This window comes from Sceloporus occidentalis, unplaced genomic scaffold (genome assembly GCF_023333645.1).
Source record: "Sceloporus occidentalis isolate IW3139 unplaced genomic scaffold, rSceOcc1.0.p SCAF_87, whole genome shotgun sequence".
Taxonomy (NCBI): Eukaryota; Metazoa; Chordata; class Lepidosauria; order Squamata; family Phrynosomatidae; genus Sceloporus; species Sceloporus occidentalis.
In genome coordinates this window covers 540,179-566,878 of record NW_028317067.1, presented here as the reverse complement: position 1 = coordinate 566,878, position 26,700 = coordinate 540,179, and the positions used below count along the sequence as shown (strand labels likewise).

The following is a 26,700-nucleotide window of genomic DNA, read 5'->3' as shown; positions in this document are numbered from 1 at the left end:
GTTCTTCTGCAGAATTCTACAAGGATATAAAAAAGAATTAAAAGGAAATATTGTATTTTGAACTCTGGTTTTTAACCCCTTCGGCAGACATACGGGTTTCGGCAGGGAATTAATAATCCCGTCGCCGTCAGGGGCCACGCGAACACACAAAGGGACGGAGCTTTGTACGACACATTCTTCGGAAGATATTTTTCCTGTTCTGGAAGGTTATGTCTCCAGCCAGAGGTAGGAGGAAAAAAAAAAAAAGAAGACAAACTAGAAGCCAAGGAATAAGACGTTGCACGTTTCCTTGAAATAGTTTACTGTTGAAGAAAACAGGAAGAGAATGAGGATATCACCACTCTGGGGACAGACAGAGGGGGATCAGGGTTACAGATTGCACCTTCCTGGCGGAAGGAGGGCAAATTCTTTCAAGTCTCTTGAGGGGTGGATTGACGTGTGAGACCAGTGATAGGCAGACAGAATGAGATTGGGCAAGGTGTGCGTGCCACGATAGAAAAGCACTGCGTGTCTCATCAGTTTGTTTTAATGAACCATACTGATAGGGGTTTCTTATTTGGCCCTATAACTTGGGACGCGAATGGTGTTAAATAAGGCATATTCTGCTTTCCTTCTTGCTTCATTTAAGTGCATCCAGGGCTTCACTGACTTGTTTGAAGACATCGTCTACAGAGCCTTCTGCGTTTATCTGCGGGAGGAATAAAAGTATATAATTAGACAATATTTGATTTAATAGGAAGACACGATTGGGGTAATGCGACTGTGTCTTTCTTGCCAAATCAGTTAAGATGCCTAAAAATTTAATTCTTCTTCAGTATCAATCCTAAATGTACCCAGAGGCAGTATAGAACCAATAGGAGGATGTCCGTAACTGGCCCATGATGCCCACTACCTACAAAAGTGGGACAGCGGCAATTAGGGTATATCTGAAAACCATCTTGCTCTGTATTGGCATAATATATCTGTATATCGCATCCTATTTTATGTATTATCTTCAGATTGTTAGCTCTAGTGCACACCTTCTGTGGAACTGCATGGGGGTAAAGTGTGAAAAGTGTCTTGTTGCCATAGCGACCAATGGAATGTCCCTGCTGATTACACCATTTGCTACGGTGATAAGGCTAGGTTTCAAACTTTGCAACAAAATAAAATGTTATATATAACCCACTGAGCCAATTAGTCCAGGATTGCCCCTGTGACCCGCTTCTACATTAAGTAAGCATAAATGTGCGCCCTCCCATAAGAAAGGCTGTAAGTATCCCAAACCGTGACACTGCGGTTAAATTAAACTATCCCCGTTTTTGTGGCTTTATGACACCTACTGGCCTGTACATAAACAGTATTTGTGGTTTCGGTGTTATCTGCCGAAATGGAATACTGCAGTGTCCTTTACGCAGTGGGAGTCCAATGGACCTACTGTGATTAATCAATTCCCTGTCCTGCCCATACCCAAGAATATGGGAACTCTGGAACTAACTTTATATTTATATTAGTAAATTTAGACCTTCTCCTTCGTATTTTCTTCCCTTCGACCGATTCCTACCTTTCGGACAATTCCCCTTCCTTCATACAAAGCAATCACAGGCTCCGTAGCTTTGTAATAGGTCTCCAGCCGCTTCTTGATGGTGTCTTCATTGTCATCTGCCCGGCCACTAGTCTCACCACGTTTCAGCAACCTTTTCACCATGGTGTCAGACCCGGCATCGATGTACAGCAGCAGTGATGGAGAAGCAATCTAGAGTCAGATCAAGAGCAAGTCTGTCACAATTTGTCAGGTCAATACTTGTTGTCAAGCTCTTTCTAGAAGCCAAACTGGCCCGTCGGTCACAAGCACAGCCGCCACCTGCCGTTCAGCGAAAGATTCATACCTACTCATTTGGACCTCTGGATTGGACCCTGACTAGTTTATTATTATTAGTTTATTATTTATTATTATTTATTTATTGGACATTTGACTAGTTTATTGCAAAGTCCACTTAATTTGGACCTGGGTTTAATCTGTACATTAAAATACCTGGATTGCCCATGGGTCAACTTCACTGCTTTATTCCCGCTGAAAATATAAAAAAATAGTTAAAATATCTGCTAATGGATGAGTATTAGACAAAGCTGAAGCAGCTGAAGCAGCTGGTGGGAACCAGATTTTAAACACAACGGCTGTATATCGCATTCTATTTTATGTATTATCTTTAGATTGTTAGCTCTAGTGCACACCTTCCGTGTCTGTTTAAATGTCCCAACTATGCATAATTTCCCATTGTACCGGATGACTGCTAGTAAGCCATTGGAGCAGCTATAATTAAAATCTAGTAAAGTCCCAGCAGGATGCCCCACTTAAATCCAGACGAGCCAAATAAAGATTGTGATGCTTAATGGCGTGTATATAAAAAAAGGTGAGAACAGGAAATCTACAGCGAGGATAGATGTCAGACCGCACGTTCCTCACCTTCTTCTCGAATTCTTCTCCTTGTTTGACCTCTCGAGGGTAGCCATCGATCAGAAAGCCATTCGAGCTGTCAGCCTTTGCAATCATGGCGTCCTTCAACATATCCAGAACGGTGTCCTGTGATAGGCAGGGACAGTCATGAACAGCTTCATTTTTTTCTCTCTATATAAACCATCAACTCTGTATTTGTCTAGCTTATTGTGTATTTTTAGTGGAGTTCAGCTACATCAAGGCCATTGGTGAGTGTTTATAGGGCCAATAAACCTCTGCTAAGGAGTAGAGAGCAATATCTCTACAGTATGTTATGAGCAAACTAAATAAAAAAAATATGGTGGACTACTTGTCATTGTCAAAAGTCAAGACCGCCACCTACTGGTGGGGTTGGGAAATCATTATTTATAATTATATATATATATATATATCTACACGTGTAAACAAATCTGTGATGTTTTTCGTTAATCACAAAAAATAGAAGATTTAACAAGCCTTTACAGGTATATAACATTGGAAGTGTCTGTGCAATGAGCTCAGGGTTTGTTCTGTGCCCACTAAGTACAAAAAAAACTCACCAAGGGAACTAATTCTCCTCTCTCCATGATGGCAGACAGAGTCTTGCCTCGTTCCGAGCCAGAGGACACCTCTGCTCTGAGAAGGTCGCCAGTAGATAAATGGGTGTAGCCATATTTCTGTACAATCTTCTCACACTGGGTGCCCTTGCCCGAACCTGGTCCTCCTAAAAGTGATCCCACGGTATAATATAACACGAGACACAGACTGGACACATGTAGCTATTACTCAATAACTGACAGGGAAAAGGAAATGTTGTAATTCCTCAAATTGAAGAATCCGTGTTTGGCCACTTTCTCGTCAACATTGAGCCAACTGACTTCACAAGATCTGAGCAAGTTTGATGACTTGATGTCTGCACTTCTAATGAGAAGATAGAGACCACAGGTAGGTCTGCACTCCACATCAACCATTAATCCGAGACACAAGTGCCAGAAGCAGAGTTTATGCATTCAATGTAATTATATAGTAATTAGTTACTGCTCAACAAGGTCATTTTGACATTCACCCAATTTTTAGTTATTTTAGTTTAGTTATTCTAAATACATAAAAGAGTGACTCACCCACTACGAATATGATTTTGCTGTTCTTTAATTTGTCTGAGGAAGGAAATAAAGGAGGCAATTAGTAGGATGACTACAGCAGTGAGAATCAAAGTCGGACACAGTTAGGAGCCATGAACTTCTTATAACTTCTTATAACCTGGAGATCACCATCGTGTCCACTCAGTTCATGTTCCACCTTTCCCCGTAATGTAGACGTAAAACCCACCAGAATTAAAAGGGGATTCCTTCCATCCAAGTTAACTTGACCATTTGTAAGTTGGCTGCTTTCTAGTTCAGTTACCTGGATTAGGTTTGGAGGGCTGTGTCCTGGAACGCCTTGAACAGCCGGCTCCCATGTTTAGGTGGTCTCTGGTCAACCCAATGTCCTCTTTAATCAAACTGTTTATGTATCTATAAGGGCAGACTAGCCAGGCTAGTTAGCTCGGTCTGTGATTACTGTCTATCTACGTAGCACTTGTGGAATTCCTTAGCCTGAGAAGACCACATGCACCCTGGCAATGTGCACTCAGACTCACACTTCCAGCTCAGGGTGCTATCCTTCCTCCCTTAGCCCTTTCTATAATTCTGGAAAAACTCAGTTTCTTAAGCTCGCGGTGGCACAGAGTCTTTTTCGTGGTGTCTCTCCCAGTCTCTTTCCTTCTCTCCTCCCTTGGGTTAGTCCTTGTGGTCAGTGGCACTCAGCCTGTTTCTAAGGAGACGTCTGAGAACACTTCACCGAGCCCTAACCAGTAACCGTGGCCAGCAGCAAACAATCACTGCAAACAGTCATTGATTCTGTTTTTCAGTCCTGCCTCACCCTGTACACAGATCGTCCATGGATACATTGCACCCAACAAATACTTGTTCCCCTGTCATTCCCAATAAACAATTCCATCCAAATGCCACAAGGGGGAGCCAAGTAGCAGTCACACCGCATGGGTTCATTAATACAGCTAAATACACTATTATTATATTATATTTTACTTTATAGCGAAAACAATCTGCAATATGCAATACATATATTCAAGGGGTCTGACAAGACTAGAATAGGCAGACTAAGACAAACGCATACATTAAGTAGAGAGGGCTCGGTTTGCAAGCTTACAATCGTCTATAACTAAGGACTACATTATTCACTCCTACGAATGCAGACCCTCATTACCTTCAATCTCATGAAACATCCACTATATGTCAACTTATTACACAAGCTATTATATACATAACAACAATGGCCATTGTGAGCCGAGAGCTCTAAAGTAATGACTGTGTAAATAATGTCGCTTTTTATGCATCAAATGCTCACAATTCTTAAATACGATGCATCATGGAGAGATTAGCTCATTACTAAAAAATAACTAATTAATACTTTAATATTTTTTTGCATTTCATGGAGCCCATGTAACCATAAGCAAGGAATCAAAAAGGGTTTATGTGAATGTCTTATTTGTACACATATCCGCATTGACGTAAGTGTGTTTTATTTTGCTTTAAGATTTTAATTACCTTGTTGCCAGTTATTGTTGCAATTATTCAGGTTTTGAAACATTTACTCCTGGCCTCTACCGAGCCATCCCTGGCCTGGATGCAGGAGTTTCTTTAGCCCAGCCGGACAGAGTTAAAGGAATTCTGTTCCGAATTCTACATAGCAGAATGTTTGTAGGAGATCGGCCCAGTTTGCCGCATGCGGTCACCGAAGTGTATCTATAAATAGGGTTTGCTTGGTTTACCGGGGAGACGCTTCTTCTGATGTGGCTTTGGCTAACATGTACATGCTGTAACTGTATATAAACAACTCCAAAAAAATCCCACACCGCCCTGTGGGTATTTTCCACGCCATGTTATGTTTTAATTTAATTTAATTACACATATGACTTTATTCATATTAAAAAGGTTATGTATATGCATTCTCTTACCAACAAAATTGTCACTTTAGACATTTACCATTACCTCCTCTCCCTACTCACTTTGGATGGGGGGGGGAGAGCACGTTTCACTGCTATGTCGTCACTCGAATCCTTTCTTGAACCATACAATTTAGCTTTTTTATAAAAAAAAAGGTTGTTTGAGAGGATGGGGATCCAACTTTGTTTAACATAAAAAAAATATAACAAAGCATCACATGAGCAGAAATGCACATCTTTATGAACTTATGTGGCTCTTCACCTTGAACCAATATGTCACTCGTCATCCCATTTAATTTGGCAGGAGAGGGGCTTGTGACATCACTTCTACTGGGATTTGCCCAAAAAGCAAGGACGGCGCAGACAGATAGTCAGAAGCAGGAATCACAGGACTGATGTATGGTCTTACCTGCCATTTCTGTAGCTTCTGTGGGGAAGGCAACCTCTGTCTGCAAGAAAGCAAAATCCATGATCAGTAGGAATCAACCTTGAAAAGGGATCTTGGCCATCTTGAGGGGTCTATTCCAGAAGCCCAAGGATTGTTCTCTGAATTAATATCTGGCACTTAATAACTAGAGGGACTACCCTGAACTCAACCGCATATTTTGTTCCAACATTTCAAATTGCCAAATGGATACTTTTCCTTTAAGGCATGTAGTTAGAGGCTTACAATAAGAATGTATTTTACTTACATGAATGAACATATCTTATTCTGTTTCTATACACATTATCGGGGCTTTTAGGGCTGTAGAACCCTGTGATACCCTCATCCCCAGCAAACATTCTGAACGCCTAGAAAAGAGGGACATCCGGGGACAAAAGAGAGAAAGTGGGATTTGGGTCCCAAAGTGGGACTGTTCCTTTTAAATAGGGAAATTTGCCAGGTAAGGAACTGGAACATCGCTGCAGATTTATTTTTTTTATTATTATTGGTAACAAGTTATCTTTTCTTAAAAATAAGACACACCTGCTTGAATGATGCCCCAGATTTCTAAATCAAGTTTTTTTTTACAAAAATTTACTAACTGGTTGTATCTGGAATATAAGGACTGATTATGAGTCTTAATGTCAGGATAAACAGGCAGACTAGATGGATTCTATGTTTCTAGTCTTATATTCCAGAAAACACAGAATCCCCAACGTAATTCATCCCTTTCCTGTTTTCTTCAATTTATTTATACCGAGGAAGAGAAACAAGTTACTGCTGACTGATTTGGGAAATTAAAAACGATCTGTCCTCAATCATGAAGCTGAAAGCCTGACCTGTCATACAAAACAAATACAAGACGCTCAACCAAGAATGGACAACCGCTCCACAGCCTGTCCCACGGTGAGTCCACACTTCGGAGCATCTCAAGGTTTGTCTCTTTTGTGCCATTACAGAGGAAAATCTCCGTCATCATATCAGTCTCGTCCTGAACCGAAACGTGTTCCCCTGCACAAGGGAACCAACAACCCCAGACGTACGTTTCTGCCTACATTGGTCTCATCAGTGGAGTCCGGTTGGTATCTCTCTAGACACAAGGAGGTCCACCTCTCAATCCACCCTTTCACTTGTGGGTGAACCCCAAGAGATCCCCAAAGGGAAAAACATCATAAAAATATGAGACGCTCAAGCAAGAACGGGCAGCTGCTTCATAGCCTGTCCTATGGTGGATCTCGGCTTGGGAGCCTCTCAAGTGAAAGCCTGACCTGACCCCATACTTGCTTCTGACCCCATACTTGCTTCTGAATCCTCTGCGTTCTGTATTTCTCGTTGTCCGTCAGGACATACTGGACTCACAATCATTTCAATAAATCCAATTTCCTCGCCACTGCTCCTAGCTAGAAAGCACAAAAGGGCACGGGGTGAATGGCGCTAATAAACTCTCTCTCTAGAGCTGCCGGCGCTCAACCCTTCCATTAACAAAAAAAAATTGTTCTAATTACAGAGTTTCTCTGCCAAAAAGGCAACAAAAGTGTTTCCTTTCCAATTAACGATGTGTTCCAGGCCCAGGGGGAAGAAATAACAAATAACCTTTTCTCTTGGTAGAATAATAACCGATTTATAGAATCCTGCATCCTCCTATAATCCCGCGGCTTCATCTAAAATCACATACATAGTAACACACGCATGCACTGGAACATATGCCGATATCCATTCATTTACACGGGTTGGGGATTTCAGGAACAAAGAACGGCAGATAAAAACCATAATTTTGACTCTTCGAACCCTAATCAGTCCTTGGTCTCATAGATTCAGGAGCGATACGCCTATTCTATGCATTTTTTGAAATTCCCTTACTGTATTTACCCCTACCACTGTTGCTGGTAGGCTCTTCCACTTATCTACCACAATCTCATTAAAGTCCTTAAGGGTACTATAGAAGAAAACACTTTTTAATACAGTGATATAAAATAATAAACATCTCCTCGCTCTGATAGGGCCCCATGAAGCCGATTGAGCTGCTTATATTTCAGAGCCGCCAAGGAATGTATAGATATCATCGCCGTCATACATACAAGACAGAAACATACAACACACGTATGGATGAACAAATAAACAACGGTGGCACACGTTGCTTCACATACAAAAAAAAGCTAAAAATAAGGCAAAAAATTTGGATACAGGCTGTATACATAAGGATAATGCATATGAACATACATGTAAACTGTCACATGATCATGCATACATACATACATACACATGGATGCCAAATGATCTTTGTGGAATGCCAGTTCACAAGACACATGTTCACCTCTCACGGGGCACCTTCTTCACCGACAGGTGAAAGATGGCAATCTGGCAGCCGTCTCCATGGCAACCGCTGCCAAATTGTAGAGGGCTGGAGATGCGGGGAAGTGGGAGGCGGGTAACCAGACGAAGTGTGACGCAGGGAGGGATGAAGTCACAAGGACTCTTAACCCCTTTTATCATGGCGGAGAATTATTATTATTATTACATTTTTTTTTTTTTTTTTATTTAGACCGGAGAAAAAAAATAACAAAAACATTAACAGCATCCAAAATTTAGAATGGCAGGAATAAACATACAGGTACACGTAGAGATAGGTACGGACGGGGAGCGGGGCCTTCCTCCGACTTACGGTCTATTAGAAACTGTGACTGTGCTTTCTCGGAAACACAGCAGAATTAACCATTTGTGGACCAGACATGCTCTCAAACCATTGCTAAACAATCTCCTCTTGTACTTAATGGAACACTCCAGCCGTCATATGCACTTTAATGATACCTGCATGGAGGATTCTGCATTAGCCCCTCTATATGCATTAGCCCCTCTATATGCATTAGCCCCTCTATATGCATTAGCATTAGCCCCTCTATATGCATTAGCCCCTTCTATATGCATTAGCCCCGTCCCCCAGCTATTTTTCAGCTGAACAAATCCCACCACGCGATACACTGTTTCGTCTGTTTCCACCTCCAATGCCAGACCTCACAAGAGGAGAGAAGCTGCAGCAGCAGGGCTGAAACTCCTGACTTTTTGTCATTTTGGAAGAATTCCTCTTAAAGTACTTTTATATGTGTTGTATTTGGGGGGGGGCTGCTGGCACCAGGTATGCCTAGTTAGTTGTTGGGCACCCTAAACATTAAGGTACGTTGCACAAACACCCAGCTCACCCAGTTCGTATAGTCATTTTTTTTCCCGTTTAATATTTTTCTACATACCTGCTAACATCTACGGTTTCGTCCACAGCCGAAATTTTTTTTCTACTACTGGTCCAGTTCCCATATACACAGTCCGGGGCTGCTTTTGAGCTGGTGTATCACAGCTGATGTCCCCGTAGTCTGAACCCCAGAAGTCAATGAAACCTACAAAGCTTTCACTAGCATTACAACTACGTGGACTATTTTTTATATCATTAAAGTTAAGTTCAGTGGCAGCACAACCCCAGTCCTTGAGGGCCAGTCCACAGCCAAACGAGCACCCCAGGCAAGCAGTCCCTTTGTCGCCTTGCCTCAGCATACATGCGCCATGTCCCTTTTATATTATAGCCAATTATATAGGTTGCAGGATATAAGGCACCCCTTTGCAGTCCTGGGGAGAAATTTTATGTATCCTTAATGTATATCTTTAATGAGATGTCTGTGATCGAGCTGGGACCTGTTGGCAGCCCTTAAGGACTGGAGTCGTCCCAGTCTGGACTAAGAAATGCACATGCGCAATAATATTACGGTTATAGTATGGGGAATCTGTGTCATGCTCACATACAACTGGTATTATCTTTATACAACCTTTCTCATTTTATCTTTTTTTTCCCACTGCTAGGCCCTTTTGTATCAAGCACTTACGTTTTATCACCAAAAAATACTCCGTAACGCAATATCTGCCGTTATCTTCAATACTGCTCTATACTTTATATACGTTGCATGATGTCGGCCCGCATCCTACCTTTCCGTGTTCCCGTGCTGTCTCCTGCTAGCTTCCCTCGTATGAATCAGCTGTTGACAGCGCTGCGATGAGCTCTCTATGTATATTTAATGAGATGAAAGAATAAACCTCATTTCTGACATCAGTATTTCTCCGCTTTCCACTTCTAGTCACGTTTCCTTCCAGCTTCATTTCACTTCTCTCCCTACACATGGCGCCTGTTGACAGTAATGGAGGAATTCTATACCATTCACCTACAGCTGCCAAATATATCTTTATTCACTAAAGGCATCAGATAGAGCTCTACACTGACCCGAAAACACAAATTAACACTAGGCTTGGGCTTAAGGCAGCGCAAAGAGCAGAGATCTGCAGGTCTCCATCACTTATCGCCCTAATTTGCCGTATGTTGTCACTGCACTGAGCGGAGTGGCAGGTTATGATGTCATACTGCACCCCAGCATTAGATGCTAGAGGGAATAAGTTGTAGAGATATGCGCTGGAAGAGGTACTTGTATTTGCATTGCCGACCATAAACAGGGGACCCCCGTCTACACGGTAAATGTGAGAGAAGCTGGGGGAGGCCTTTGATGAGGCGTAAGTCAACATCCATTATAAAGGCAGCAGTTCATATGAGGTCTCTAGGGAATGCCAAGTGCCCTCACTCGCACAGTATTTTGGGACACAGGAGTGTGAGTACGCACGCAGGGAACATGATGAAGACGGCAGCTGCTGCCCCTGGCATTGGGATTTGGGGTTATGAACTTTGAACCCGTAAGAAGCAGATAAGGGTAAAGGTCACAACTAGCAGTTCCAAAGTCAGGAGTTGCTGGTGGGACTCGGACACGTCGCACCTGCCCTTCTCTAGCGCACTCGATCCCCCAAATACATACGTGTGATACTCAATCCCGTGCTAGGAGCCTGCTGCACGTCTCTCCTATAAATCACTCGGGAGATCCAGACTTAGCAGCTAAAATCAGTTAACACATGAAGTCACAACCACGGACACAGACAGAATTAACCACATCATGGACTACTGTGGCAGAGGAAGAGTGAGGGGCCGATCACCTAAATGTGTAGGCCACCAACCTTGATATCATCACCTATCTTCTGGCCTACAGTCATCAAGCCCCCATTATCAAGAAAAAAAAAAAGAATAAAAATCACAAGACAGCATTCACAATGATTACATTAAAACAGTTATTTACAATATTAACACCGTCTGCGCTGGATTTCTGATCCATTTCATGTTATTTTAATGGATAACATTTGCTTTTCTTTCGAAAACAAGAACATTTCTAAGTGACCCCAAACTTTACGTGTGTATATATTTTTTTTTTCTTCTCCTTTGTTTTTTTTTTACCACGTTAAATCGCATTGCTTTCTAAATAAAAAATATTTAATGAAAAAGCTAAACCTCTTTTTTTCCCTACAAAGTGCAGAATAATAAAACGTGAGAGCTCTCGGCACGCAGGATACTCTCCGTGGGTTGCTGGGGGGGGGGGTGAGTGGATGAAAGTTTGATTTTCACAGATGTCTGCTGAACATGAAACCTGGCTCCTTGTCCTCCATCCAGACTCCGAGATAGAGGTCACCTTACCCCCTCGCCTCAAACCCCTTTCCTAATAAGGCTGTGATGTCATCGACTGCAGTGCAAATACAGCTTCTAAGTATGGATCGCCTACGGTCTCCCTCGCCCTATGTCCACGGTCATAAATTTCTGGGCAAATACGCGATCGAAACCATCATCTTTTAATCAATACGGCCTTATGCACAATGACATAACATAACATACAGGCACCTACACAAAGAAACATTTAAAAGTGTGACAGTGTCAAAATATTACTCGCACTGAGCTACTGCCTGGTGTCGATCCACGCTTGGCTTTCAGAGGGTATGTCTCATTTTTTTTATTTGGGTTTGTAGTATACTTGGTACGGACCTATAATAGATTGCAAACTTTAAAGACTATCTAGGCCTCGTCTTCATGGGTATGAAGCCAACATGGCACAAGTCAGTACCTGGTATACTAAGTCATACTCTGCAGGGCGCTCGGACTCTCCGGAGTCTGCCTTTTGTATCACAAAAGCTCTTGTTGAAGAACTGAATGTGAAGTCACCCTGGAAGGCAAGGTGGTGAGTTATCTGAAGGTGGTGTAGATAGTGTTCGCTTATCGGGTAAAGTTAACCTTCTACACAACATATATGTGAGAATGCCACGTGAGCTGAAGCATGTTCACAAGCGAGGTGCCCCTGTAACACGGAACTTAAAACCAAACACTTGGAGTTTTGCAGAACTCCTCTTACTTCTAGAATGGAGTAGCGCAACGTTTTAGTGACAGCAGTGTCACGGAGGGCAAACATGGCCCTCAAATTTGGGAGATATTTCCACGTGTAGCTTGTATGTAATTTTTTTTCCACTCAGTTAATTGTTTTTTTGGAGATAATTTGTTGAAAAGATATGTGGCAAAAGGTGGCTCAATGTATCTCCTCGGTTTCCTACCCTGGAGCACCCTTACAAAAAGCAACTTGATCAACGCTCAGCAATAATCATGCAGATCCAGAGAACCGGAGGTGAAGACGACTGCTCCTATGGTATACAGATAATTAGGATTTATAATAACTATATCTATTGTAAATATAATTATCTATAAACACCGTTGCATATGTTTTATTTAGAAATGGTTGGGGTAAGGGGACAAGGACTGGATGTCAGAAGAGCCACATCTCCCAAACATATTATTGAATTGATAGTCTCCCAGGACAGGGTTTGGTTATATTTTATTAATAAAGTATCTTTTTTGGTTAACTATTTGTGTACTTTAGGGTTTTTGAGTTATTTTTGTTTTGTTTTTGACTACTAATTTGTTTTGGTTCTTTCACTTGACTGGTAACATGTAACACGTCATGTCCTCTCTATAATCTGCCACTGGATCTTATTGTACGGTTTATAATCTACTACGGAGATAGAGTAGATCACGCTCAGGCTTAATAGTGTTTAATATAGTGATTTAAGGTTTTAAGGTGGTTTTTTTTTGCAGGGGCAACAAGATAAATATCAGATCAACAGCAATATGTGAAGAAAGCAGTTAAAAAGTGACACTTTTAGGAAATCTGACTTTAGTCTATAAATTACCCGCCTAAAGCTAAGGGTGCCTTTAGCTGTCACCATGGCTCATCCCCGCATTGATCAGACCCATTCAACCATTTTTCCTGCCGTAAAGTCTCAAACCTTAATCAGTCGTTGGTCTCGTCTTAGATTCAGGAGTCATACGTCTCTCCCATACGTATAAAATATAATATAAATATAAATTCCCTCACTGTACTAAACTCTACCACTTGTGCTGGGAGACTGTTCCATTTATCCGCCATCTGTAAAATATATTGTTCTCGCCCGAAGCAGAAGAGTGCAACAGGTGGTCTTCACACCATGACTGGTATCTACAAACAGAGTCTCTACTGGTCTACAGTTTCTATTTCCAAGCCAACAGGGCTTTAAATAATATCCCAGGGTTAGATCATTTGTAAGCTCCTTTTAGCAGAGCCCTCCCCACCTGTTGTTTCCATAAGTCTAATTGTTATATATTATTTGCCATGTCCTGTTGACCCATTGTACATCGCTGCGGCATATGATGGCGCTATATAAAACAATAAATAATAAAAATAATAATAAAATGACACAGGGTTGTGGTATCATTTGACCCCAGCAAATAAAACGTAAAGAGACTGTTAGCATGAGACGGGTGTCACGGATTCTGTACTGACCTGTCCGTGCCTACGCAGGGGGGACACCAAGAACCAGAAGGAGAGTGCTTGGGACCTTCAAGCAGCTGCCCCAGCTATACTGCCTCTATATATAGCGGAGAGCGGCACAGCATGCTGGGAGCAGGATTTCACTTCACATCACAGCCTGTAAAGGACAGCAGGCTGCTAAGATGTGACCTGCATATTAATGTGAGCGAGCGAACACAGAAGGGAGGGAGCGAACAGCCAAGAGCGGAAGGAGGAACATGATAAGTCTGTCTGAGCCAAATCTTAACCCAAGTCGCTGATATTCACAGCAATATTGTTACTGTATCTATACGTCACATATATATAAAAAAGCCTGGATACCAACACTGCGTCTAATTTATACTCTGATATAATGAAATCAATTCTCTGCAGAGTAACAGAGATCTACCCGCATACTGCAGAGTAACAGAGATCTACCCCATACTGCAGAGTAACAGAGATCTACCCATATACTGCAGAGTAACAGAGATCTACCCCATACTGCAGAGTAACAGAGATCTACCCTCATACTGCAGAGTAACAGAGATCTACCCGCATACTGCAGAGTAACAGAGATCTACCCATATACTGCAGAGTAACAGAGATCTACCCTCATACTGCAGAGTAACAGAGATCTACCCTCATACTGCAGAGTAACAGAGATCTACCCTCATACTGCAGAGTAACAGAGATCAACCCGCATACTGCAGAGTAACAGAGATCTACCCGCATACTGCAGAGTAACAGAGATCTACCCTCATACTGCAGAGTAACAGAGATCTACCCTCATACTGCAGAGTAACAGAGATCTACCCGCATACTGCAGAGTAACAGAGATCTACCCTCATACTGCAGAGTAACAGAGATCAACCCGCATACTGCAGAGTAACAGAGATCTACCCGCATAATGCAGAGTAACAGAGATCTACCCATATACTGCAGAGTAACAGAGATCTACCCTCATACTGCAGAGTAACAGAGATCTACCCTCATACTGCAGAGTAACAGAGATCTACCCCATACTGCAGAGTAACAGAGATCTACCCGCATACTGCAGAGTAACAGAGATCTACCCGCATACTGCAGAGTAACAGAGATCTACCCATATACTGCAGAGTAACAGAGATCTACCCTCATACTGCAGAGTAACAGAGATCTACCCTCATACTGCAGAGTAACAGAGATCTACCCCATACTGCAGAGTAACAGAGATCTACCCGCATACTGCAGAGTAACAGAGATCTACCCGCATACTGCAGAGTAACAGAGATCTACCCGCATACTGCAGAGTAACAGAGATCTACCCATATACTGCAGAGTAACAGAGATCTACCCTCATACTGCAGAGTAACAGAGATCTACCCTCATACTGCAGAGTAACAGAGATCTACCCTCATACTGCAGAGTAACAGAGATCTACCCTCATACTGCAGAGTAACAGAGATCTACCCCATACTGCAGAGTAACAGAGATCTACCCGCATACTGCAGAGTAACAGAGATCTACCCGCATACTGCAGAGTAACAGAGATCTACCCGCATACTGCAGAGTAACAGAGATCTACCCATATACTGCAGAGTAACAGAGATCTACCCTCATACTGCAGAGTAACAGAGATCTACCCTCATACTGCAGAGTAACAGAGATCTACCCCATACTGCAGAGTAACAGAGATCTACCCGCATACTGCAGAGTAACAGAGATCTACCCGCATACTGCAGAGTAACAGAGATCTACCCATATACTGCAGAGTAACAGAGATCTACCCGCATACTGCAGAGTAACAGAGATCTACCCACATACTGCAGAGTAACAGAGATCTACCCGCATACTGCAGAGTAACAGAGATCTACCCGCATACTGCAGAGTAACAGAGATCTACCCGCATACTGCAGAGTAACAGAGATCTACCCGCATACTGCAGAGTAACAGAGATCTACCCGCATACTGCAGAGTAACAGAGATCTACCCGCATACTGCAGAGTAACAGAGATCTACCCTCATACTGCAGAGTAACAGAGATCTACCCGCATACTGCAGAGTAACAGAGATCTACCCGCATACTGCAGAGTAACAGAGATCTACCCTCATACTGCAGAGTAACAGAGATCTACCCGCATACTGCAGAGTAACAGAGATCTACCCGCATACTGCAGAGTAACAGAGATCTACCCGCATACTGCAGAGTAACAGAGATCTACCCTCATACTGCAGAGTAACAGATATCTACCCGCATACTGCAGAGTAACAGAGATCTACCCGCATACTGCAGAGTAACAGAGATCTACCCGCATACTGCAGAGTAACAGAGATCTACCCGCATACTGCAGAGTAACAGAGATCTACCCTCATACTGCAGAGTAACAGAGATCTACCCGCATACTGCAGAGTAACAGAGATCTACTCATATACTGCAGAGTAACAGAGATCTACCCGCATACTGCAGAGTAACAGAGATCTACCCATATACTGCAGAGTAACAGAGATCTACCCGCATAATGCAGAGTAACAGAGATCTACCCGCATAATGCAGAGTAACAGAGATCTACCCTCATACTGCAGAGTAACAGAGATCTACCCATATACTGCAGAGTAACAGAGATCTACCCGCATACTGCAGAGTAACAGAGATCTACCCGCATACTGCAGAGTAACAGAGATCTACCCGCATACTCCAGAGTAACAGAGATCTACCCTCATACTGCAGAGTAACAGAGATCTACCCATATACTGCAGAGTAACAGAGATCTACCCGCATACTGCAGAGTAACAGAGATCTACCCTCATACTGCAGAGTAACAGAGATCTACCCATATACTGCAGAGTAACAGAGATCTACCCGCATACTGCAGAGTAACAGAGATCTACCCTCATACTGCATAGTAACAGAGATCTACCCATATACTGCAGAGTAACAGAGATCTACCCGCATACTGCAGAGTAACAGAGATCTACCCGCATACTGCAGAGTAACAGAGATCTACCCGCATACTGCAGAGTAACAGAGATCTACCCTCATACTGCAGAGTAACAGAGATCTACCCTCATACTGCAGAGTAACAGAGATCTACCCGCATACTGCAGAGTAACAGAGATCTACCCTCATACTGCAGAGTAACAGAGATCTACCCTCATACTGCAGAGTAACAGAGATCTACCCTCATACTGCAGAGTAACAGAGATCTACCCTCATACTGCAGAGTAACAGAGATCTACCCGCATACTGCAGAGTAACAGAGATCTACCCTCATACTGCAGAGTAACAGAGATCTACCCTCATACTGCAGAGTAACAGAGATCTACCCGCATACTGCAGAGTAACAGAGATCTACCCTCATACTGCAGAGTAACAGAGATCTACCCTCATACTGCAGAGTAACAGAGATCTACCCTCATACTGCAGAGTAACAGAGATCTACCCGCATACTGCAGAGTAACAGAGATCTACCCTCATACTGCAGAGTAACAGAGATCTACCCTCATACTGCAGAGTAACAGAGATCTACCCTCATACTGCAGAGTAACAGAGATCTACCCTCATACTGCAGAGTAACAGATCTACCCGCATACTGCAGAGTAACAGAGATCTACCTGCATACTGCAGAGTAACAGAGATCTACCCTCATACTGCAGAGTAACAGAGATCTACCCGCATACTGCAGAGTAACAGAGATCTACCCGCATACTGCAGAGTAACAGAGATCTACCCTCATACTGCAGAGTAACAGAGATCTACCCGCATACTGCAGAGTAACAGAGATCTACCCTCATACTGCAGAGTAACAGATCTACCCGCATACTGCAGAGTAACAGAGATCTACCCTCATACTGCAGGTAATATGGATCTGCCTACATGCTTGACAGAGGGAACAGAGGCATTTGGGTTCCAAAATGGGACTGGCCCCTCTTAAACTGGGATACTTGGGAGGTATGTTTTACACCGCAGTAAATATGGACCTTAGTATAATATAGATCTGCCCTGTATACGTTGCATATGATATATCTGCACATTCCCTATACATAATAGCTGGACGGTGCCTTCGTATTCCTGTTCTGCAGCATGTAGACAAAGTTACTGTATCTGAACTCTACGATGGATTCACAGATTTTATACTGCGCGCATGGACACAAAATAGACAAGTACTAAGTATAACCCTTACGAGAGTGCACAGATATTCATCGTTACGAGACTGCACAGAGATTCATCGTTACGAGACTGCACAGATATTCATCGTTACGAGAGTGCACGGATATTCATCGTTACGAGACTGCACAGAGATTCATCGTTACGAGAGTGCACGGATATTCATCGTTACGAGACTGCACAGAGATTCATCGTTACGAGAGTGCACAGAGATTCATCGTTACGAGAGTGCACGGATATTCATCGTTACGAGACTGCACAGATACTCTCAGGACATTGATGCCAGACCGTACATTACATATGGAGAAATATTTCTCCATCTGCCAATTGCTGAAATGTGAATTGAATTCCTGGAAGTGATCTGTCTATGTCCTTCATGTATTCCCTTGCCCTTATCTTTTGCTCTAAGTGCTATGGCAGCGCTCTATCAATCTGGCAGATGGGAAGCCGCTTCTCTGTCAAAACACAACACGGCAGCTTCAATGAGGATTTGTCGTTCCCCCGGATCCTGCTTCGCAGTTCAATACACTGAATAAATTAAAATGAGCATTATAAAGGTTTTGCAAGCCCATCTTATTCCTGCCCTTAAATGACTACGCAGCATTTCTTACAAAACAAGGGGTCTGACCAGACGAGAATTGACGGACTAAGACAAACTGATACATTAGGCTCACAAGCTTACAATCTCCTCTCTGTAAGGGTTCAGGGACAACCAAGGATAGAGAAACTCAGCTCAAATACACAATAGGGACAGGCAAACTTCTTCAACAATATGGACCAGTTCTGCCCAACAAACTCATGAAACAGGCCTTTGTTGGAGTATTACAGAATATATACAGAGGACTCGTACCACACATCCTACGCAGACATTACTGGACCTCCAGGGTAAAGAGCAACGACCAAGAATCATCTGATCATGTGGGGCAATCATCACTCAACCACGATGGCAGTAGGTCCCCAACTTTGAAGCTGGAGACGATATGAGGACTTTGGGAGATGCTGGAAGTAAATTGTCAACCCATCAACAGCTGGGGAAACACAGGGTTCTTGGTGATGCATCATAGGTAAGGGTGACATCAGAAACCAGCAACATGCTGGTTGTCTCCATAGAATACTCGACCAAAGTCTAAGGGGGCATATAGATCGTCCTGTCTGATCTAATGGTTTGATAGGCTACTGTCAGCTCCCCAACTGTAGGGAATGAAATTTCGAGGACCAACAATAGTCGCCCCACAACCAGTGGTCTTAGAACAATTTCTACATGAATCAAACTTGGAATTATTAGTTTTTCTACTGAAAAGCCCCATTGCTAGAGAACTCACTGCCTCTCAGCAGCAGCCGTGGAGCTTCCAGGTTCTCCATCAAAGCATCCTGCTGTGTATCTGTTTAGAAGAAACGTCATTCCATCAAATGTTCAGCCTTTCCGAGCAGAAGTGACAGCCTTTCCGAGCAGAAGTAATCTGATTGAGGCCATACAGTTAGATTTTTGTTAATATTAAAAGCAGATCATAAGCCAACCAGCAGAAGATCTCTGCTGGCCGCTCTGTCCTCGAGACAAAAGAAATACAATTCAGACGCAATTCGCTGTCAGCGCTTAGATGGATGTCGAAATCTATCATAAATTCACTGAGCTGTGTATAAAGGGCAATCATGGCCAGAAGTAGTAAAAGCGAAACACCCAGAAGAACTTCCCATTGGTTGTTATGGCGATTGCACCTTTTACTCACTTGGCACCAGAATTGCCCTGTGTACATAACAGCAAAGAATCCAACGTGTCGTAGATAATAAGTCTGCTGTAGTTGTCGTATAAAGTTACCTGCCCTGGAGGGTGGCTTCCCTTCCCCATCAGATTTATATATATTGCTCTAAATGTCCAAAATACTGTAAAAAAAAAAAAGTAGCTTTCCTTTTCTGAATTTAAAGAAACCTCATATAATGCGTATTGTCAGTTTTGCGAGAAAGTCCCTCTTTTTCACCCAAAATCACATTTTTCTTCTTTCTTATTTTCCTAAGAGGTCAGTATGTGTGTTGGAGTCTGCAAAGGTTCTTACAGACACAGAGGCGCGATGCAGACTTTATATAACATGTTTTCAATAGGACAATTGTTCGAAAATAAGTCATTAAGTCACCTAAAACATTTCAGCCTCTCCTTCTTCGTTAATGCCCCTTAAAACAACAGTGCCACCCTGTGGCCAGTTATGAAACTGCACATCTATATGAATTAAACCAGGCATATAGTATATACATATAATATATGGACAGCAGTATTGGGACAGCTCTCCTAATTACTGAATTTAGGTTTTTAGCTGCCCCCATTGCTAAGAGATAAATGAAATCAAGCCCACGGGCAGCAGTCTCCATAGACAGACACTGGCAGGAGAATGGCTCAGTGACGTTAAGCATGGCACGTCATAGGAAGCCACCGTTGCCACAAGTCATTTCGTCCCAATAACTTTGTCCATATAGAAATAATGGTAGACTCGCAGGCTTACAGGTTGTTAGAAGGAAGAGCACTAACCTGTTCTGTGCGTTTCACCTCATTTCCCTCTTCTCTGCGCTTGGCAGAACGCAAGTTTTGAGACAATTCGGCCGAAAAGTCTGGAGTGTAACAGATAAACACAACAACATATATATATATATATATATATATATATATATATATAATCTTAGATGTCCAATTTCATACCTCAAGGGCTATAGCGAAATCAGGGTCTTGAGTAATCATTAGGGTTGCAGACTAAAAATTATTATTTATTGCCTCAAAAATAATAATATAAACAATTTAAATATTTTGCTGACATTATAACCGTGTTCAGCCGTTCTTACAGTATTTTAATCACACTTAGTTTCCCAGTGTGCTGAAGGACACAGCATATAGGCAGCATCTCTAATTAATACATTTAAGGTATAATTAATATTAACCCTTTGTTGATAGAACTTCTTTTTTTTTCTCTAATCATTATGGTCTACAATCGTCTGATTTGCACACCCTTGTCACAGGTACCCTGGACGTTAGCAGATCGCGATGCTCACCTTGCACCCCCAAGCCGTCTGGGAAGAGCAGACCCTGTACCGCACAGCAAATATCTTCAAAAATAAAATTCTCATCTCTGTCTGCGTCAAACTGTAGGCGAAGAGAACGGAAAAGTACTCGTTACAAAAGATTTTCCATGAATAATAGCCGCAAGCTGTGAAAGGTGTAAGGCGATCCTTTTCTAGGGTTTATACGACTCCTGGATGTTACCTGTTGTTATTCATTGTGTTGGGATAATCCTCGACTCGCTGTTATTGTGAATTTCTGATTACCGTCTTTTTTTTGCTTTAAAATGGGATTTTTTTTAGAAGCTGCGAACCCTTTAACCTACTTAAAAGAGCACCGTGTAGTGTTCGCAGATATGCATTTCTATTGGGTTTCCATAGCGTAATGGCCAGAGCCGGCCCGACAATGGAGCCGAGTGGGGCAACCGCTCCAGGCGGCACTTTTAAAGGGGCGGCACTTTGCCGCCCCAAGCCCTCTGCGGCGAGTCTTCCTGTTCGGTCTCGGTGCCGGCTTGTAATGCTGAGTGCCGGAAGATTTCCGGCGGTCAGCATTACAAGCCGGCACCGAGACCGAACAGGGAGACTCGCTGCAGGACTGCTGAAAGGTAAGTAGAAGGGGGGGGCGGCAGGGACGGAGGGAGAGGAAGGGTAGATAATGGGGGGGGGGCGGCAGGGACGGAGGGAGAGGAAGGGTAGATAAGGGGGGGGCGGCATTTTAAAATTCGCCCCAGGCGGCATTTTGCCTTGGGCCGGCCCTGGTAATGGCAGATATTGCGTGTGGATTTTGTGTTGGATGGAGGGAGTGATTTATTCTTCACACCCGCTTGCTTTGCAGCAGGATACAGAACGCTGCACAGGAAGTGAGACGTGCAACGGGAATTAGCTTCCCCCGGTCCTATGGTAAAATGTAAAGCTATAACCTTGTTTTGGCTACTTTTCATTTGGCGTCATGATTGCTTAAAATTTTGCTTTATAGAGATGGCATGGTCTTCTATATTTTTGTATATCTGATTTTTGTTTCTCACTGTGTGGAGTAAAAAAGGCTATTATATTTTCTAATAGTGGAACCATTGCTCCATGTGAATTCCTAAAATAATCCTCCAATTATAATCTCCCTAAACATGGCTGTCCATCAGGAGAATTAATCCTTTCTCTCATCTGTTCCTCAAAATCAGATAATGCCGTAACTTTCTACATTAGATCAAATGCAAATATCTCTTATATAACCATTTAGGGTTTTTTTTTTATGGAAAGTTATTCTAACAAAAAGACAGTAATTTTCCACCCAGTTTTCAGACTAAAATCAGAAGTTGACCATCCACTTAAATCTATACCTTCCATGCCCTACCATGTTTCTAGCCTATGTTTTTATCTTGAAGAAGTGATGACACCTTGGTCTTTGTGTCTAGGCTTGTTTGGTGTTTTTTTTTTTTACCCTGGCAATAAGCCCTTTCTCTTGGTAATATTTCACAATCAGGGGCAGATTTTGTTTAAAGGTCTCAAGCCTCCTGTCGATGGCATGAAAGTTGTCATCGGGACGGCCTTGCTGAGCGGAGCGTCTCTCTAATCTCTGGCGGAGACGTTGGCTCGAACAGGCCAAGAAGATCACCAGGTCTGGAGAACCGATCTACAGGTAGTTAAAAAAAGATAAAAAATAATTTAAATATTCTGATAAGTCTGTAAAATACTTTATAAAGGGATACTTTCAGATCTGGAAAGTTAGTGCCAAGCCCTTACCTGTTCCTCAAAGGTAAATGCTTGTCCAATGTCCCTTGGAAAACCGTCAACCACAAAGCCAGGTGCATCCCGATGGTTTATAAACTGTTGTTTCAGCTCCTCTATTGTTGTCTCCTGTAAAAGACACCAAGAAAACATTAATCAGATACATTATGTAATTTTAATTTAATAGGGTATCAGATGGGTGCATATCAGTGGGGTGCACAGCCCTGGACATTTGTTTTAGGTGACAAAGCCTTTGGTCTACATCAGTCCGCTCCATCTATCCAATGTCAGGTCAACAGCTTTATATGGTCTATGAAGAAGACGATGGAGATCGGGTCATGTCCATGAGAGACAAAAACAGGCATTGCCGATGCTACAATTATCTTCGTCTTGTTAGCAGTAAACTTTTCTGATGAACTGTAGCCAATAATTAAGGCGCTGACGTAGCTTTTCACAACCAAGCAGACTTTCAAGGTCATGGAAAAATGTTATACGAGAAATAATAATAATATTTCACTTGCGGAAGTAGGCATGACGTGACTGCGAAGGACTAACCGCATGTCTGCATTAATTAGATATTAAGCAAAATATTCTAGGAAAGGAGGTTTATTTACTAAGAGCTAAGATTACCTAGAGTTGATGAATCCCTAAGGTGTTTACGTTGCAATGGCCCATTCTTTTTTACAAAGTTTCCCAATATTCTGTTAGTGAATAGACCTATTGGTAATGCATGTCTGTAAGATAGATGATTGGGGTCTTTAAACAGAGGAACTCTCTTGGTATGCACCAAATAGTCCAGCATTCCATGATGTATGGTTATGGAACCTTCTACTCCATGGTCCACTTACTAATCACCAGGCTAGTGCAATGAGCTGTTTATATATGAACAGGCTAGTAGCCCATTTTAATTAAATTAATGTAAACAGTATAGTTTCCCAACAGGAGCAATATTGGAGAATATCAGTTAAAAATTTCAGGCAGCCAAACGCCTCTTGAAATATACAGAGCAACATTTGAAAGTATGTCAATTAGTGCCCACAACCTATTTGTTTATCTTTAATAGTATCTAATTCATAAGAATGTGATAATTAATTCAAGCACTTATGCCCTGCGGGATAATTATTTCAGATGGCGTTACTAAGCCAGAGAAGTAACACACATACAGGAGGAGCAAGTTCACCCTTGGATATAATCTGGGCGATAAGTTCCCATTTTCGGTCGCTGCTGGCATGATGGATCAGCTGTTTGCGCAGAATTTCTCCAACAGAGACGCAGACAAACCCAAAATGGGATGCCATTTTTGAGCTCTGGGTCCCCTTCCCGCTGCCTGGACCACCTGAGACACAAGGAAGAAGAGTTAGCCCAAATAGTTCCAAAACAACCCCAAATTCCAAAAAAAAAGCAAACAAATCCTTCCCATGGAAGGTTGTAGACTTCTTGGTCACCGCATTAGAGACACTTAAAGCAACACTTGTCTTACCGATGACAAAAATGATTTTAGGTCTCTGTCTGTTGGGGTCAAATACATCATATTCCTGGATGAGGCCTGAAGATTCCGTCATATCTGAATCACTGTCAATAGAGAACTGTGATTGGATGGGAGGTAGACGCTCATAGCGGCGTATTTGAGGTGGAGGGATCGCCTCTGAAATGATAGAAGATGCCTATTAACTAGTAACTGCAGGCATTCTGTCATCATCATCAATTGCAACTCAACAGAACAGGCGATACATTGTATTTATTTTTCCATCTCACTGTATTCCATTTTAGAGTCACTCACCTGCCCGGTGCGCTGCTTTCTTCCCCTGCCCTCCATTGATGGGTGGCAAAGTGCGAGTTAAGAATGTGTCCCACTGCACTTTTTCCGGACCCCCCAGATCCCGAACCCTCTGCAGACACAGCTCCAGGTAGTTAATGGGGTCCTCTGGCCGGTAATACATGAGGCCGGTAAGCAGGCTCTGTAGACACAAAATACTCATTGTGAAGAGGAGACACCTTAAGGTCTGAGTCTGTAGGAAGAACGGCCCAAATAGATCTTATCTGTCGTCAAATTCTATTCTATGCTTGGCTTTATTACTGGACCGTATCCCTCGGACTAAAAGCCATCAGTCATGGCCTGCTATGGATCCCCACAAGGTCCATAGCTGTCCATCATCCAAAAGTCCATTTCTAAGGTTGTGATCTGCTAAGGAACCGTACAAGTCCTGGAACATGTTTGTCCTTCTTTCATCCAGAGGGTCACCTTAGCTCGAGATGTGAATTCCCTGAACTCTCCCGCTTGCGTGTTTATGTACACTGGGATCACATCTTAGCACATGCCATTCTCCAAGATCTCAGCCATCACCGTGAATAAGAACAGCTTGACCTTGACGGTGTTTCACGATACGAGCCCTTTAATAATAGACCCCAGTAACCATGAAAATACGTAATTATTAATACAATACAATGTTTCTCATTTGCCTAAAACTCAGTATATATATATATACACAGTCCAGAGCGTCTTAATAGCCCTGCTTGTGAACAGGTGGCTCAATCACAATTATTGAAACTTAAAAACAAATCACTGTTTATGCCGGGAGATGCGGCCGGGCAATCAAAAATATTGTAAGTAATAAAAAAAGTCATAATGTGTATGCGCGGCAGCTGCTTCCAGCTAGTGTAGTAATAATCCCGAGGTATTACTCACAAGGCATGTAAAGTGGTGGCAAGGACTGAGAGATAATATACGAGGATGTTGGCATGACTGATGGATGGATCCTCATCTGCATGTTTATGGGATTTTTACTAACTGGCAAAAATGGGGCAATTGTTGCACAAAGTGGTAAATTGGTGAATTAACCCCAAGAATCCAAAGGGTTATTTAATCTGATCCACCAAAATGTTTAAAATCGCCTTTGATTATGACGGCTCCTGCCTTTATTTTTTAAACCTCTTGCTTGCTTGCTCCATTACATTCCAATTTAACCCACGGAGTGCCACGAGCCCAAGGTTGATTGTCCCGACATTTAAAGGGTTAAACTCTGCATATCACATTTGCATTTGTTCTTTGCTGATGTCTACTCATGTGTTTCAAGTGGAGTAAAATAAGCAATAAGGGTCTGCTGAAAGAGCGTGTAGATGGGGGAGGGGCAGCGGACATTTGTGTGACGCGTAATTACAAGTTGTATATGGTTAATAAGGGCCACACGCCAGGCAGTTACACGCGTGTTGCATGCACAGAATTCCAAAATATATTAGCAAAAAGAAACCCTTATACAATGACCTTTATACAAGCTCAATATACACAACATCATTCTCTATTCACTTAGAGAGCAACAACATACTCCGACGCGGAGTACGGTTTAAAGGGGCTGAAAAACAAGTTAAATCACAGGGAAACCACTTAAAATGAGAGGTAACCAGAGCACAGAACAACGCAATACTAAAAATAATGAAATACCATTCACTAAACCTACACATATTTCTACAATCCCAAAGATAGATAAATAGATAGATATAGATTATTGATAGATAGATAGATAGATAGATAGATAGATAGATAGATATAATAGATTTAGACAGACAGATATAATAGATGGATGGATGGATAGAGAAATAGATAGATAGGAATAGACTGAATGTATATTTAAAGCTATATTAGTCGAGTGCTGTCCAGTTTATAACATATATAAATATATAAATATATATATACAGGGACAGGCCGACGCATGCAGTGACTGGTACACAGAGGGTTAACTGTCTGTCACATTGATTGACATGTCGGTTGATTGACAGCTCCACAGACGGCACTTGCTCACCTCAAAGAGCCCGGGGATGTGCCTGTCTGCCAGGTAATCCTTCGCCTCCGCGGTGTTCATGCTGCAGCTCCGGCCCGTCCCCTCCCTGCTCCTCCGGTCTGGATCCCCCGGAAATCCCCGGCTCGCACCCCCTGTGCCCCTCTGTCCCGCTCTGGGGCCCGGGCTCCCGAGCTTCCTTTTCCTGTCAGTCCCCGGTGTGGCCCGGGGTGAGAGCGCTGCCTGCTCCTCACTGCCTGCCTGCAATGTGCGGGAAACACAGCAAGCACCGCTTAACCCTCACAGTGCCGCTGCGTGGGGCTGGGGACACTCAGTGATTACACCGTATGACACTGACCGTGTACAATGACTCATATATACCGGTATATATATATATATTATTAGTCAATATATAGTGTTA

At 42.7% G+C, this 26,700-nt stretch overlaps 1 protein-coding gene across 1 annotated transcript; it reads right to left on the bottom strand.

Annotated features, from left to right (window-relative positions):
• Nucleotides 1–619: 619 nt before the first annotated feature.
• Nucleotides 620–26,363, bottom strand: LOC149284847 (adenylate kinase isoenzyme 5-like). The gene is made up of 14 exons (XM_089496020.1): nucleotides 26,304–26,363; nucleotides 24,291–24,464; nucleotides 23,987–24,149; nucleotides 23,670–23,842; nucleotides 22,522–22,635; nucleotides 22,220–22,411; nucleotides 20,779–20,869; nucleotides 19,068–19,127; nucleotides 7,182–7,283; nucleotides 3,577–3,627; nucleotides 3,016–3,179; nucleotides 2,447–2,563; nucleotides 1,544–1,735; nucleotides 620–688 (listed from the first exon to the last, which is right to left on the bottom strand). Exons 1-14 carry the CDS (start codon nucleotides 26,361–26,363, stop codon nucleotides 620–622), a joined length of 1,722 nt encoding a protein of 573 aa, XP_089352146.1.
• Between the last annotated feature and the right edge of the window lie 337 nt (nucleotides 26,364–26,700).